Source organism: Sus scrofa, chromosome 12 (genome assembly GCF_054392235.1).
Source record: "Sus scrofa isolate SSC_HxYL_T2T_F1_AM1 chromosome 12, Sscrofa_HxYL_maternal_Yorkshire_Landrace_v2.0, whole genome shotgun sequence".
NCBI classification, from domain to species: Eukaryota; Metazoa; Chordata; class Mammalia; order Artiodactyla; family Suidae; genus Sus; species Sus scrofa.
The window spans coordinates 2,206,730-2,219,612 of record NC_139394.1 but is presented as its reverse complement, the minus strand read 5'-3'; the positions used below and the strand labels follow the sequence as shown (position 1 = coordinate 2,219,612).

General features: G+C 52.8%; 1 protein-coding gene across 1 annotated transcript in view; it reads left to right on the top strand.

Annotated features, from left to right (window-relative positions):
- Positions 1-12,883, top strand: part of RNF213 (ring finger protein 213) — a 119,564-nt gene that overhangs the window by 35,126 nt on the left and 71,555 nt on the right. The window contains 5 exon segments of the mRNA NM_001444554.1: positions 866-1,181; positions 2,310-2,365; positions 3,886-4,039; positions 6,553-6,726; positions 12,297-12,386. Of these exon segments, the coding sequence (NP_001431483.1) occupies positions 866-1,181; positions 2,310-2,365; positions 3,886-4,039; positions 6,553-6,726; positions 12,297-12,386 (790 nt within the window).

Sequence of the window (12,883 nt, the reverse complement as noted above, 5' to 3'; positions counted from 1 at the left end):
CTTGGATATGGTGTTGCTGTGGCAGTGGCATAGGCCGGTGGCTCGAGCTCAGACTGGACGCCTAGCCTGGGAACCTCCATATGCTGTGAGCATGGCCCTAAAAAGCTAAAAAAAACCCAAAAAACCAAAAAATAAAAACCCAACAAAAAGATGTATCTAATCCACACATTATACACCTTAAACTTAGTGTCCTATGCCAGTTACATCTCAATCAAGCTGAAAAATGCTTAATTCTTAGTGAGTGCTTTCATTGTTGTGGTAGAACAAACACAACAAACAATTTACCGCGTTAATTATTTAAAGCATACAGTTCGGTGGCATGAAGTACATTCACCTTGTCATGCGACTGTCACCCCCATCCACCTCAAGAACTTTCCATCTTGTAAAACCGAAACTCTGTCCCCATGAAACAGTTGTCAGGCGCTCGCTCCCTAGTGGTTCCGACTCGGTGCTCTCACCGCTGCAGCCCCGGTTCAGTCCCTGGTCTGAGAACTAAGATCCCACATCAAGCCGCTGGACACTGTGGCCAAAAGCAAAAAACCGAAGCACGCCCCTCGCCGTTGTCTCTCCCCGACCCAGCCGTGGCAGCCCTCACTCTGCTATCTGGCCATGAACCTGACTCCTCGAGGGACCTCACCGAGGTGGCGTCATCGTTGTCACTGTCCTTTCGTGACCGGCAGTTTTCACTGGACACAGTGTCCTCGGGGTGCATCCCTGTGGGTGGATTTTTAATGCAGTAGCTATGGTTCTCCTTTGATTGATCGAATCTGACTTTCTGGACCCCTCCTCGCGCGGGTTTACCCAGCCTTGTCCGTCTTGCCCATCTCACTGCTGCCCTTGCTCTGTCCCGACCTCCCTCCTCCAGGAAACAGCTGGTGCAGCTCATGGGAAAGAACAGACACTTGCTGAGTGTGGATGCGCGTCTGTTCCGCTCCTGGTTCAGCCTGCTCCCTCTGAGGACGCTGGTTTGCTACATGAGAGAGTGCAGTGAATACCTGAGCCGCTTTCCCTCTCACATCCTGGACTGTCTTCTGGGGACTTGCTACCGGCTGCAAGAGCTCAAGGGCCCCCTCACGAACCTGGAGGTTGGTCGTCTGCCGTCGGCTCCTGAGTCCTGGCTCAGCAGAAGCCGACCACCAGCTGGACAGTCACAGCTGGGAGGCGCCTTTTCCGAAAACCTGGTAGGGTGAAGCCCTTAGAAGCCAGGGAACTGGGAGGGGTCCCTTGTTCTGCGGGTAAAGGGCTGGTTTCCTTGAGTTTATTCTGTTTCAGTGAATAGAATTCAAGAAAACAGTAGCCTTTGGGTCTGGGCGATTGTGCGAGGTAGGGTTAGAAGTTATCCCGAGCCCTGGTCCTTGCTGGTAGCCCCCCGTCCTTCCTCATTTTTGCGGGGGGTGGAGAAAATGCTATAATTTGATTTTTTGTTTTTTCCTTTCCTTTTTATTTTTTATTGTTTTATTTTTTGCTTTTTGGGGCCGCACCTGTGGCACATGCAATTTCCCAGGCTAGGAGTCGAATCAGAGCTGCAGCTGCCAGCCTACACCACAGCCACGGTAACGCTGGGATCCCGAGGCCGGGGATGGAACCCGAATCCTCATGGATACTAGTTGGGTTTGTTTCTGCTGTGCCGCAATGGGAACTCCCTTCTCATTTTTGTTTTTTATTTTATTTATTTATTTTTCAATTAAAGTAAACATAGTTGATTTGCAGTGTTGCGCCAATTTCTGCTGTTTGGCAAAGTAACCCAGTCGTGTGTGTGTGTGTGTGTGTATAGTCCCTTTCTTATATTATTTTTCTATCACGGTCTGTCCCAAGAGACTGGACTTAGTTCCCTGGTAGATTTTAAGACCCGAGTTTTATTTGTAAAAGGTGTAAGATTCGTACTTCAACACCTCAAACCTTGTTTATAGAAAGAAAAGAAGTAATTGTCGGAGTTCCCGTCGTGGCGCAGTGGTTAATGAATCCGACTAGGAACCATGAGGTTGCGGGTTCGGTCCCTGCCCTTGCTCAGAGGGTTAACGATGCGGCGTTGCCGTGAGCTGTGGTGTAGGTTGCAGATGTGGCTCGGATCCTGCGTTGCTGTGGCTCTGGCGTAGGCCAGTGGCTACAGCTCCGATTCGACCCCTAGCCTGGGAACCTCCATATGCCGCGGGAGCGGCCCAAAGAAATAGCAAAAGGGACAAAAAAAAAAAAAAAAAAAAAGTAGTAATTGTCATGCCTTATTTATGTTGGATTTTTTGCCTCTGCTTCATCAAAGACAGCGGCATCATGATCAAACCTTTCCTTTTTTCTTTTCATCCCCACTCTAGACTATCAAGAGTATTTTACAAATGCTTTTGTCCCTCCTGGATACTTATCAGCACAAGTAAGTAGATGAACAAAATCTAGTCTCTCTTATACTTGGTTGTACCCTCTGGAGTGGCCGTTTTGCATATTTGCTGTCATATGTGGAGGATCCTGAGTCAGTTTGTATCTCACTCCTTTGTTCAAGGTATTAGTGTAGTCATCCTACTTTTTAAAAAAGGGGACAGTCGTAGAAATCAGCGGCTAAGATTTGGGTTTACTTCCATTTGGCTGTTTTCCTGTGCACTTCTGCTCTCGCTCGCTCGCTCTCTCTCTTTTTTTTTTTTTTTTTTTGGTCTTTTTAGGGCTGCATGTGTGGCACATGGAGATTCCCAGGCTAGGGGTCAAATCAGAGCTGTAGCCGCCAGCCTACACCACAGCCACAGGAACGCCAGATCCGAGCCGTGTCTGAGACCCGCCCCACAGCTCATGGCAACGCTGGGTCCTTAACCCACTGAGTCAGGCCAGGGATCGAACCTGCATCCTCATGGACACTAGTCAGGTTTGTGTCTGCTGAGCCGCAGTGGGAACTCCCTGGTCATTTATTTTTAAGCGATCACCTTCATGCTGCATATCCATGTCGTGCCCTGCATTTCATCATCGTTCAGTCTTTACAGGTTTTTGTTTTTCAGGCTAGGGAAGTTGAAAAGAAAAATCAAAGATAGCTTTCCGTAATTATCTGAAATCATTTGCTCCTGCAAATCTGTATGACCTCTGACACCCTGAAGGCACGGTGTGCAGAACACAGAACAGTGGCCAGTACACGTTGGGGAGAAGGTGTGTTTGAGTCTCGGGGCACGGCCAGGATCACCTCGCCTGACTCCTTAGGGTGCTCAGGAATAGAGGACCTGCTGTCGGATCTCTGTTAACCACAAGCAGGGCCTCGACTGCAGGGACCCCCACCTACCTCTGTCAGTGCAGAACCGCCCAGCAATCCCTCTCTCCCGCAGCCTTCTGAACCCCACCCTCATCAGCTTTCTAATTCAGCTCTGGTCCCGCATCCGTCAGTAAGTAGGGACGTTGGTCCGGCCGGGGACGCTGACCCGGCAGGGGACGCTGATGTGGGCAGGGACGTTGGTCTGGCCAGGGACGCTGACCTGGCAGGGACGCTGGCCCAGGCAGAGCTGGAAGAGATTTTACTTGCAGGACATACTCTTCTAGCATTTCTTTCTCTTTCTCGCTTCCTGTGTCTTTCTGGGTTTTTTTTTGCCTTCAAATTAAATGGTTTTTGAATTTTCGGTAATAAACATCCTAGGATTTTTTTTTTTTTTCAAATAAGTGAACACACTTGGAAATAGTTTAATTTGCTTTTGTTAAAATAGTCCCGACCATGGAGGCAAACCCAGAGGGCTTTGTTTCCTTGTTGTCTTAGTCACAAGTTCAAGATTGATGGAAACGTTTTGGATGTTAACCTCTGTGGGGTCAAGTACAGGCCTTCCTTGCAGGTGTTTAAAGGGAAGGAGCTCATCAGGGATAATGGGTACTATTTCCCCCTTTCTCTGAAACCACTTCAATGATTTCTCTCAACTCTTTGCGGGGTAGGATGCTTGAGGAGCCCTTGATACAGTCCTACTTGACTGTGTGCCTGAAACTCCATGAAACTACCTGCAGAATTACAAAAGACCACACGTTTTATGAGATGCCCGCCTTATCTGCTGAGATTGTTTGCAGAATTATTATACTTAAACCGCTAGTGGTAAGTGGAACACGTGCACATGATGTCACACCCAGGATAGACATGGAATCGCAAGCATCCTCAATTCAGGAAGGAGATAAGCCGTTCTAGAATTGCTGGAATGACAAGGTGGCTGATTCTGTCACAGATATTTATCGGTACCCGCTCGATGCTGGGTTTTGTTCTGTGCTTCGAGACCGTTTTGGGGAACCAGAGTCTGCGTGCTTGCCCCCCCGGAGTTAACGTTGGAAGGGAGGCGGGAGGAAGGAGGCAGTGCAGGGGTTAAAGTGTAGCATATCAGCTTGAGTGGGTAAACCGGAGCGCCCTGCAGGTGCCCAGACAAGCTCCCCCAGCCCCCCCCCAGCCCCCTCCCCGCTATGCATGCTCATGCCAGGCGTTCCCACTTGAGCTCTTTTCCTCTTCACTGAAACTCACGTACGGTGGCAAGGACCACACACCCAGAGTCTTCCCCCCAGGGGCACCCCCACGTCAGGCTACAGGAGAATCCCAGACCTCTGTCCCCTCCCTTCACCCCCCAGGGTAACCCTTCTCCTGATTGCGACCCCTGCAGATTAGTTTTGCCCAACTCGGAACCCTGCTTTTTGTGCCTGGCTTTCTCTGCTCACTGTGACGTCTCTGAGACCCATCCACCGCGTTGTGTGTGTCAGCAACACTTTTTTTTTCCCATTGTTGTGTCGTCTTCACCCACTGGAGTTGGAAATTCCACAGGAAGGTGATAGAAGGTTTCCTATTTAGACCAGCCGCTTACTTGTTCACCGTTTTACAGGTTAGAACTGTGGTATTAGTGATACGAGATAACTACGTGTATGTGTTACCTTTATTCCTTTTAGTGTTTCTTCTTTAAAACACCGAGGTTACATGTGGAAACGAACATTGCTGTTAAGATGATTCCTTTCCCCTGAAGTGGGTGTTATTTAAACCGTCCCAGCCAGGGGTCAGTTTCTAGAAAACCTGTATTTAAGAAATTCGAGACGTGTCGCTTACTGGAGGTACACGTTCCCGCAGACATAGCAATCTTAAGTGCATCAGACGGATGTAAGCCAGTTTGGTCTACCTGTGCCGAAAAAACAGAAAGCCTTGAAAACCTAACATTAGATAAAACCGAAGCACACGCAGGGTTTTTGCACAGCTTTTGGTTGTGCTCTGATATAAATAGGGTTCACAGGTCATCAGATGCAGGAAGTCAAGGAGCAAAGGTGAGGTTCTCCGCTAGATTTTCAGGCCTGGGTTGTTCATTAAGGCTGATCTCTGCTGGCCCCATGCCGGGTGCAGGAGATACTCAGATGGAGAAGGGAGCTCCCTGGCAGCAGGGGACATGGGGGACCGTCTGGCGAGCACACAGGTGGGTTAGTGTCAAGGCAGAGTGTCTGTAAGGTGCCCTGGGAACAGAGGGGCTTGGGAGGGGCTGGCGCTCCCACGAGCCAGGGAGCAGCCTGCGCAGCCTTGGCGAGGAGGGCCTGCAGGTCGTGGAGTGTGGCTGGAGGTGGGCCTGAGGGCCGGGCGAGGCCAGATCCCAGGGGGCATACACACCCTGCTGAAGCTTCTGATGCTTTGGGCCGTTCAGGGACATTAGGCATGGGCCCGCCTGCCCGGACTTCAGCTGAGAACTGTCGCTGGCTCTTGCCACCTGCATCTGTGTACTGTGCTCCCGTCACCCCTGTACCCCTGCCCTCCTGTGCTGGCCAGAGGTCCCCGAATCTTTCAGGGCAGAACCCCCTCCCTGCAGGCTGGCTACAGCACCCGGTATGTGCCTCGAAAGCAGCTCATGCTTCCCATGTTGGCACATGTTGTGGTTATTGGCTGGTCTCCCACTCAGCGGGCAGCTGCTTGGGTACCCGCCTCGCCACCCAGTGGAACCCTGAGGCCAAGCATCTCTGGAGGGAGGAAGGGACACCCACAGATCCAGTTTTGGGAGGTGCTGACAATTACACAATTTGTGAGGCTGGTTGATGCCAAAGAAAAGAGCCACATTCAGAAGTGGGAGAGGCCTCTGTCGAATGGGGCCGGTCCTGGGCTGCATCCGCTTTGAGGTGAAGGTGCTTCTGGTCAGCAGGGGGGCAGGAGAGATACCTGCCCCCAGCCCCGGGCCCCGGGGAGAAGGGGCTTCCCAGGGAGAGGGGGAAGGGAGAGCCTCGAGGGAAGCGCACCAGGGGGCGGCATGGCTTTGCCTCTGGCCACAGACCGTCCCTGTCACCAAGGGGCAGGGCTGCACCAGCTCAGCTTCTCTGAGCGGCCTGAAATTCCAGGCCCCAGTGCATGCTTTTCTCCCCGCCTGGGGAGGCCTGTCGGAGCCCACAAGGCTTCCCACCGGCCAGGCATGGTTGCCGCAGGCCTTTGGATGGGGTCCCCGCTGCTCCTCCCACCCTGTGCCCTCTGCCTCCCACCCAGAGTGAGCCCCAGATCCTCTGGGGAAGTGAAGGTGCTGCAAACCTGCAGGCTGTGGCCGAGCCAGCGGGTCTCCGTGGAGGTGGGAGGGGACCCTTAAATTCTGTCTATGTCTCTGCGGTTGCCAGGATTCGGCAGGAGGGCAGCACAGTGAAGCTGGAGAGAAGAATTCAGTAGCAACGGTCTTCCAGGGGACTCTCGCTGCTACCAGATCGTGGTTTCAGAGAGTTTTTCAGAATCGCGTGTTCCAGACTGGGGTCTTGTCATCTAATGTCAGGTTCACGTACCCCGAGGAGATTAAGGTAAAAGCCCCGAGCGCGGGGGACGCGGTGTTTCCCGCCTGCAGAACGGGCAGCTGCTTCCCTCACGGGACTCAAGGCCACGGGCACCCTGGCATGGGGCCCATGGTCCCCGTGCTGTTGGCGAGGCTGCAGGGCCGTGTCCGATCCAGTGTGGAGTTGCGGGTCCGTTTCACGGGGTGGGAGCGGAAGGCTGAGACGGACAGCGGGAGCCGCTTGAAAGCGGCCCGGGTAGAACGGCATCTGCACGTGGGGGACCAGAAATCGGCCCCAGAGGTCGAGAGGCAGGGGGGGCTTCAGGAAACGGAGCCAGGGGAGAAGGAGGGGCAGGGGAGGGCCAAGGAGACCCGATGGGTCCCAGCAGCCGGCAGGGGGACCAGCAGAGGGCTAGAGGCTTCGCGCCCGCTCCCGTCTTGTTCCCGCGTCTCTTCCTACGCTCTCGAGGTCGTGAAGGCTGTACCTCTGCGTGTCCAGGGTGTGGGCGATACCGTGGAACCCACTGAAATGGTCTTTGCTCTGGACGTGAGCGTTTCTCTGGTCCTGCGCGTGGGGGTGGTGACACCTGCCTGGAGCACTGGGCTGGCTCCTGCAGCGTCGCCTACCCGCCCTGTTTCTATGACGCCAAGTCCGTTTCCCATCCTGTTCCCTCAAAGACCAAAGAGGTGAGGGCCGCTGAGAAAAGATCCTAAAGAGACACTTGGGCGAACCAAGGCTACGATCCGTAGAGTTTCGCCCGCTCCCGGCCAGCCTCCCACGTGGCAGGGCAGCGTGTGACGAGCGGCTCTGATGGGAGCCGGTTCCAGACTCACATTCACAAACTCACCCGTGCTTCCCCCTTCCTGCGTCCACCTGGGCAGGGTAGCCAGTGCCTAGGGCGTCCAGGCCTTTCCTCTACCTCCTAACTAGACCCAGGCCTCCGCGTCCTCGAGCCCTTTTCCACCAAGAGAGAATGTTTGTGCACATAGAAATCCCTCCTGGGATAGACTAGAATATGCACCCCAAAAAGACGCAGCGTTGCAAATGTCGCCTTCTCCTGTTCTTTGCTTGAGGAATAATTGATGTATAATGTTGTGTGAGTTTATGCCACGCAGCAAAGGAACTCAGTTATACATGGATGCACTCCTTTTTGTATTCCTTTCCGCGGTGGTTTGTTGTAGGATGTTGAATATAGTTCCCTGTGCTGTGCAGTGGGGCTTTGCTGGTTGCCTGTGTTACCTGTGGTCGTGTGTGTCTGTCAATCCCAAGCTTTCCCCTTTGGTAACCATAAATATGCTTCCTATGTCAGAGAGTCTGTTTCTGTTCTGTAAGTCAGCCTGTCTGTATCATCTTTTAGATTCCTCACGTAAGTGACAGCATGAGGTGAGCTCTTTCTCTGGCTCACTTCACTGAGGATGATCATCTCTAGGTCCAACTTCTTCTCTTTTTTTCTTTCTTTTTGGCTTTTTGCCATTTCTGGGCCGCTCCTGCGGCATACGGAGGTTCCCAGGCTAGGGGTCGAATCGGAGCTGCAGCCACCGGCCTACGCCAGAGCCACAGCCACGCGGGATCCGAGCCACGTCTGCAACCCACACCGTAGCTCACGGCAACACCAGATCCCCAACCCACTGAGCAAGGGCAGGGACCGAACCCGCAACCTCATGGTTCCTAGTCGGATTCGTTAACCACTGCGCCATGACGGGAACTCCCTAGGTCCAACTTCTTTCAATTAAACATCAGAAAAGCCGTCTCTCATTGCTATGCAAGCTTTCAGACCAGTAGAGTTAAATCCTACCAAAGCGAAGTTGAATTCGTAAATTTTATCTCAAGATTCCATGCGCATTAAGTAGGAGTTAAAGACAGCTGTTGTCCAGTGATGTGGGAGAAAAATTCTAAGTTAAATGCAGTATGAAGGTGAAAGAAGAAAGAGTTACGACCTGATTGAGCATCCCTCCGAGGCGGGTGCTGCTGTCTCCCCTGTTTGCTGAAGGCAGTCACCAAGGTCTGGCCACGCGCAGAGGGCGTGGGGGATGGGCTCAGGCACAGGTAGACCAGCCCCCAGCACAGGCCCTCCGCCACCCTCCCATTCAGCCTCGGAGCAGAGTGGGCCCGCCTCCCCCAGCTCGGAAAGGCTGTTGGCTCCAGGACAGACTTCTAGAAAGTGAGATAAGCCAACCAATCCAAGGGCCTTCTGACCTCATCCAGCCGCCTTGAGGAGGCTGCTGTCTTCCAGGGACACTTCAGCGGATCAGGATCAAGTGCAAGAGACAAGGGCTACACGCTAGCCGATGTACCGCCTCCCCCACTGAGGGGAAAAATCATTAAACGACACCCAGAGCCCAGAACTTGGATCACTCACTCTCAGAGGCACAGAGTCTAAGGTCACAGCAAACACGCACACATCTGGAACTTGATTTAGAAGTTTTGTTGTTGGCAGCAGAATGGACGGAGCTATGTTGTGTGCTGTAGGGCTGAGCAGACTGACGCAAGGCTTAGTGCTTTGCTTTTTTTTTTTTTTTTTTTTTCTTTTTCTTTTTTTTGGGGGGGGGACTTTTTAGGGCCAAACCCTTGGCATATGGAGGGTCCCAGGCTAGGGGGTCTAATCGGAGCTACAGCTGCCGGTCCATGCCAGAGCCATAACAACATCAGATCCGAGCCACGTCTGTGTCCTGCACCACAGCTCATGGCAACGCCGGATCCATAACCCACTGATTGAGGCCAGGGTTCAAACCCTCAACCTCATGGTTCCTAGTTGGATTCCTTTCCGCTGCACCACGACGGAAACTCCAAGGCTCGGTGCTTTGGGAAGCCTGCTTCTTGCTCACTGGAGCAGGGACGCATGGGAGCAGGGGGCGGGGAGGCCTGAGGTTTGGGAGGGAACTAGAGTTATTGGTGAACTCATAATTTAAACAGCAGTTCTTTGCTCCGTCCACTGAAAGGGCCTGAGGACCGTGCCACCCAGGTCTGTGGGACATACCCATAGCTGCAGTCATGGCTTCTCAATGCTGTTTCTCCTCGGAAAAACCCCTGAGCCTCTGAAAGGACAGCAGGTTCCAGAAGCGGGGCAGAAGAGGTGCGAGGCTGGCCTGAAGCACCTTGTTTTGTCTGAAAGTAAAAGCGCTTCAAGACAAGTGGTGACAGGCCACAGGGAAATGGGACTAGACCCAAGGTCACATCCTAGGTTAGGTCCCGATGGTCAAAGGATGTTTGTGGGAAAAGGCGGTGAAATCCAAGTAAAGCCGGTAGTTTAGTTCCCGGTGATCTGCCGATGCTAATTTCTTGCCTTCGATACCTGTGCCGTGGCTCTGTGAGGGGTTAGCCCTCGGAGAAGCTGGGCTGAGAGCATCTGAGACGCTCTGCTGTCTTTGCAATGTTTCTGTACATCTAAAATTACTACATTTCGGAGTTCCCGTCGTGGCGCAGTGGAAACGAATCTGACCAGGAAACACGAGGTTGTGGGTTCAGTCCCTGGCCTCGCTGAGTGGGTTAAGGATCCGGTGTTGCTGTGAGCTGCGGTGTAGGTCACAGACGTGGCTTGGATCCTGCATTGCTGTAGCTGTGGTGTAGGCTGGCAGCCATACCTCCAATGAGACTTCTAGCCTGGGAACCTCCATATGTCGAGAATGCAGCCCTAAAAAGCAGAATACATAAATAAAAACAGAATTATTACATTTTCAAGAAAGGAAACGTAAGTTCCTCTCCTGGTTCAGCGGAAACGAATATGACTGGTATCCATGAGGATGCAGGTTAGACCCCTGGCCCCACTCAGTGGGTTAAGGATCTGGCGCTGAGCTGTGGTGTAGGTCACAGATGCGGCTTGGATCCTGCATTGCTGTGGCTGTGGGGTAGGGCGACAGCTGCAGTTCCGATTGGACCCCGAGTCTGGGAACTTCCATATTCTTTGGGAGCGGCCCTAGAAAAGGCAAAAAGACAAAAAAAAGTTAACAGAAGCTAGTCTGTCCATAGCCAAACCCGGGGCCACCGGGGTATCAAAGCGAGCAATGACCACGAGTAGGTCTCAGTTCATTGACACTGTAAACATACTTTCAGGAAGAAGAGGAAGGACCGATCTTTTTAATGGGAGAATGATGACTAATAAATGTAGAAGAAGCAATTGCAATAGAAAGCCGTCAAACATCATATTTTTACAAAAGATAATTGTAATTTCCGAAGCAAAGGAAATTGGTGGGAAGTATGGCGTTCGTTCCCATGTTTGCAAGTGTCTTCAATGTTAAGCCCAGGGGAAGGCAGCTGGCTTTTCTCATCTGCTCTGCCTCGGTTTCTTGCAATATGTTGTTTTGGTTAAAATATGTGAAGAAAATCCTGCCTCCCGTGCTTGTGTAGCTGCAAAAGGGAAACATGTTTCAGGGGCCTTTGATATTACATTAAAACTCAAAAAGCGGTAGTTTCTCAAAGGTTCCTTGTAACGCGGAGCCTGTAACCATCGCAGTGACTTTTTGTGTTATGTTGCGTTAAAGTTTATTGATTCATCTTTAAAAGCAAACAAAACCGCAGAATAAAACCGTCCCTCCACGACCCAGCATCAGAGAACAGGGCGTCCAGGGACCCCCCCCCAACAAATGAAAATTTAACACCGGGAGAGACCGTGCTTACCGTGGGGAGACCTGGTGAGGAGGGCGTGGCCTCGGGCAGGCCTGGCCTCAGCCCCGGTGGACAGGGCTCATGGCCGCCCTGTGGGAGGCCCTGGGGGGCAGCAGTGTCCCTGGCCGCCCCTCCCACGTGACCTACAAAGGGCGCGTTTTCTGTGCAGCTCCATCTGATGATGTTTTGTCCCCTCCATGTAACCTGAATCTAAGCCCGAGGGAGTTCCAAGATAGATCAGGTCAGGAGGCCACCTCAAGAGCAGGCAGCCTGGACTTTTCAAAGTTACCAGCATCGTAAGAGGAAGGAAGAAGGTACAAAAGGGCCGCAGAACTCTTTCAGAGAAGAGACGAGGTCACTAAATGCCGTGTGTGTCCCTGGTTAGATCCTGGGCCCACACAGCAGGGACGCCCGAGATGGAGAGAAATGGGGGTGGGGGTCGGGCCCCCCTCTGGGAGGCCGTCACACCCCCGAAGGGCCTCAGAGGGGTCCCTGAGCTGCCACGTGCAGCACAAGGGCGTGGTGTTGGGGGGGGCCTGCCCAGGTCTTGGGGGCCAAAGGGTGCAACATCTGCAGCTTCCTTCCAGTGGGTCTAATTCTAGGGAGACAGGGAGCCCCCAAAGAGGAGATAAAGCAGCCACGCCTGGCGTTGCCAGTGGGGAGTCTCCTGAAGGTATAAGGCCGTCCTTGTGCTGTTGTTGCAACTTCCTGTTAATTTTGAGGTTTTTTTTGAAGTTAAACAATGGGACGTCCTTTCAGAATAAAACCGTCACATGGCGGAAGGGCCCACCCTGGCGACCTGGTCTGGTCAGCGCCCTTTGTCTTGTAAGGCTAAGGTGGGTTGCCCTGACTCGCTAGTGACACAGTGGACCACTGGGACAAAGATGTGTCTGAATCCAGGTGTCTTCGAAGCCCTGCGCTCTTCCTGTTACCATCGGATTCCATCGTGGCATCTTGGCGTCTTTGTGGCTGTTGCTTACATGTGGGTTTTGCAGATCTGGAGGCGGCTGGTGGAAATACACTTCCCCGTGGAGCTCGGCTGGAAGGAAACGCTGCTGGGGGACATGGAAGGGAGGCTCAAACAGGTACGGGATGTCGGGGGCGTTCCTTTCAGAAGTTGACGGAAACCAGACCGTTTGGGGAACTAACACCTGTGAGGAGCGCCTTCGAATGGGCAGGGCCTGCGTTCACGTGCCCGCGTTCCTGATCCAGCCTTGATCGTGTGGCCCTCAATGGCATTCCAGAGAGTGAGGGCACAGGGTCCGGGCCCCATGGAGCCCTCGGCAAGCACGGGGTTCTAAGAGGAACTGCCCTTTATGTGCCAGCTCCAAGGAGCCCGTCGGTGACAGGAGCCTTATTAACCAGTGACAAGTGGGGGAAGGCAAACGTGCTCCTCGTTCTAACGAAGGCCTGCGACCCTGGGAAATAAGGGTGTTTCACAACAGGATGGGACGGTTTCATTTGTAACTGTTCAGTGCGTCTCTTTGGGAAAAGAGAAGCAAGGAAAAAAATCTTTAAAAGCAAAATGTCCCTGTGTTCGCAGTGCGGCGGTGCCTGAGGCTTTTTCTACACAGTGCGAATT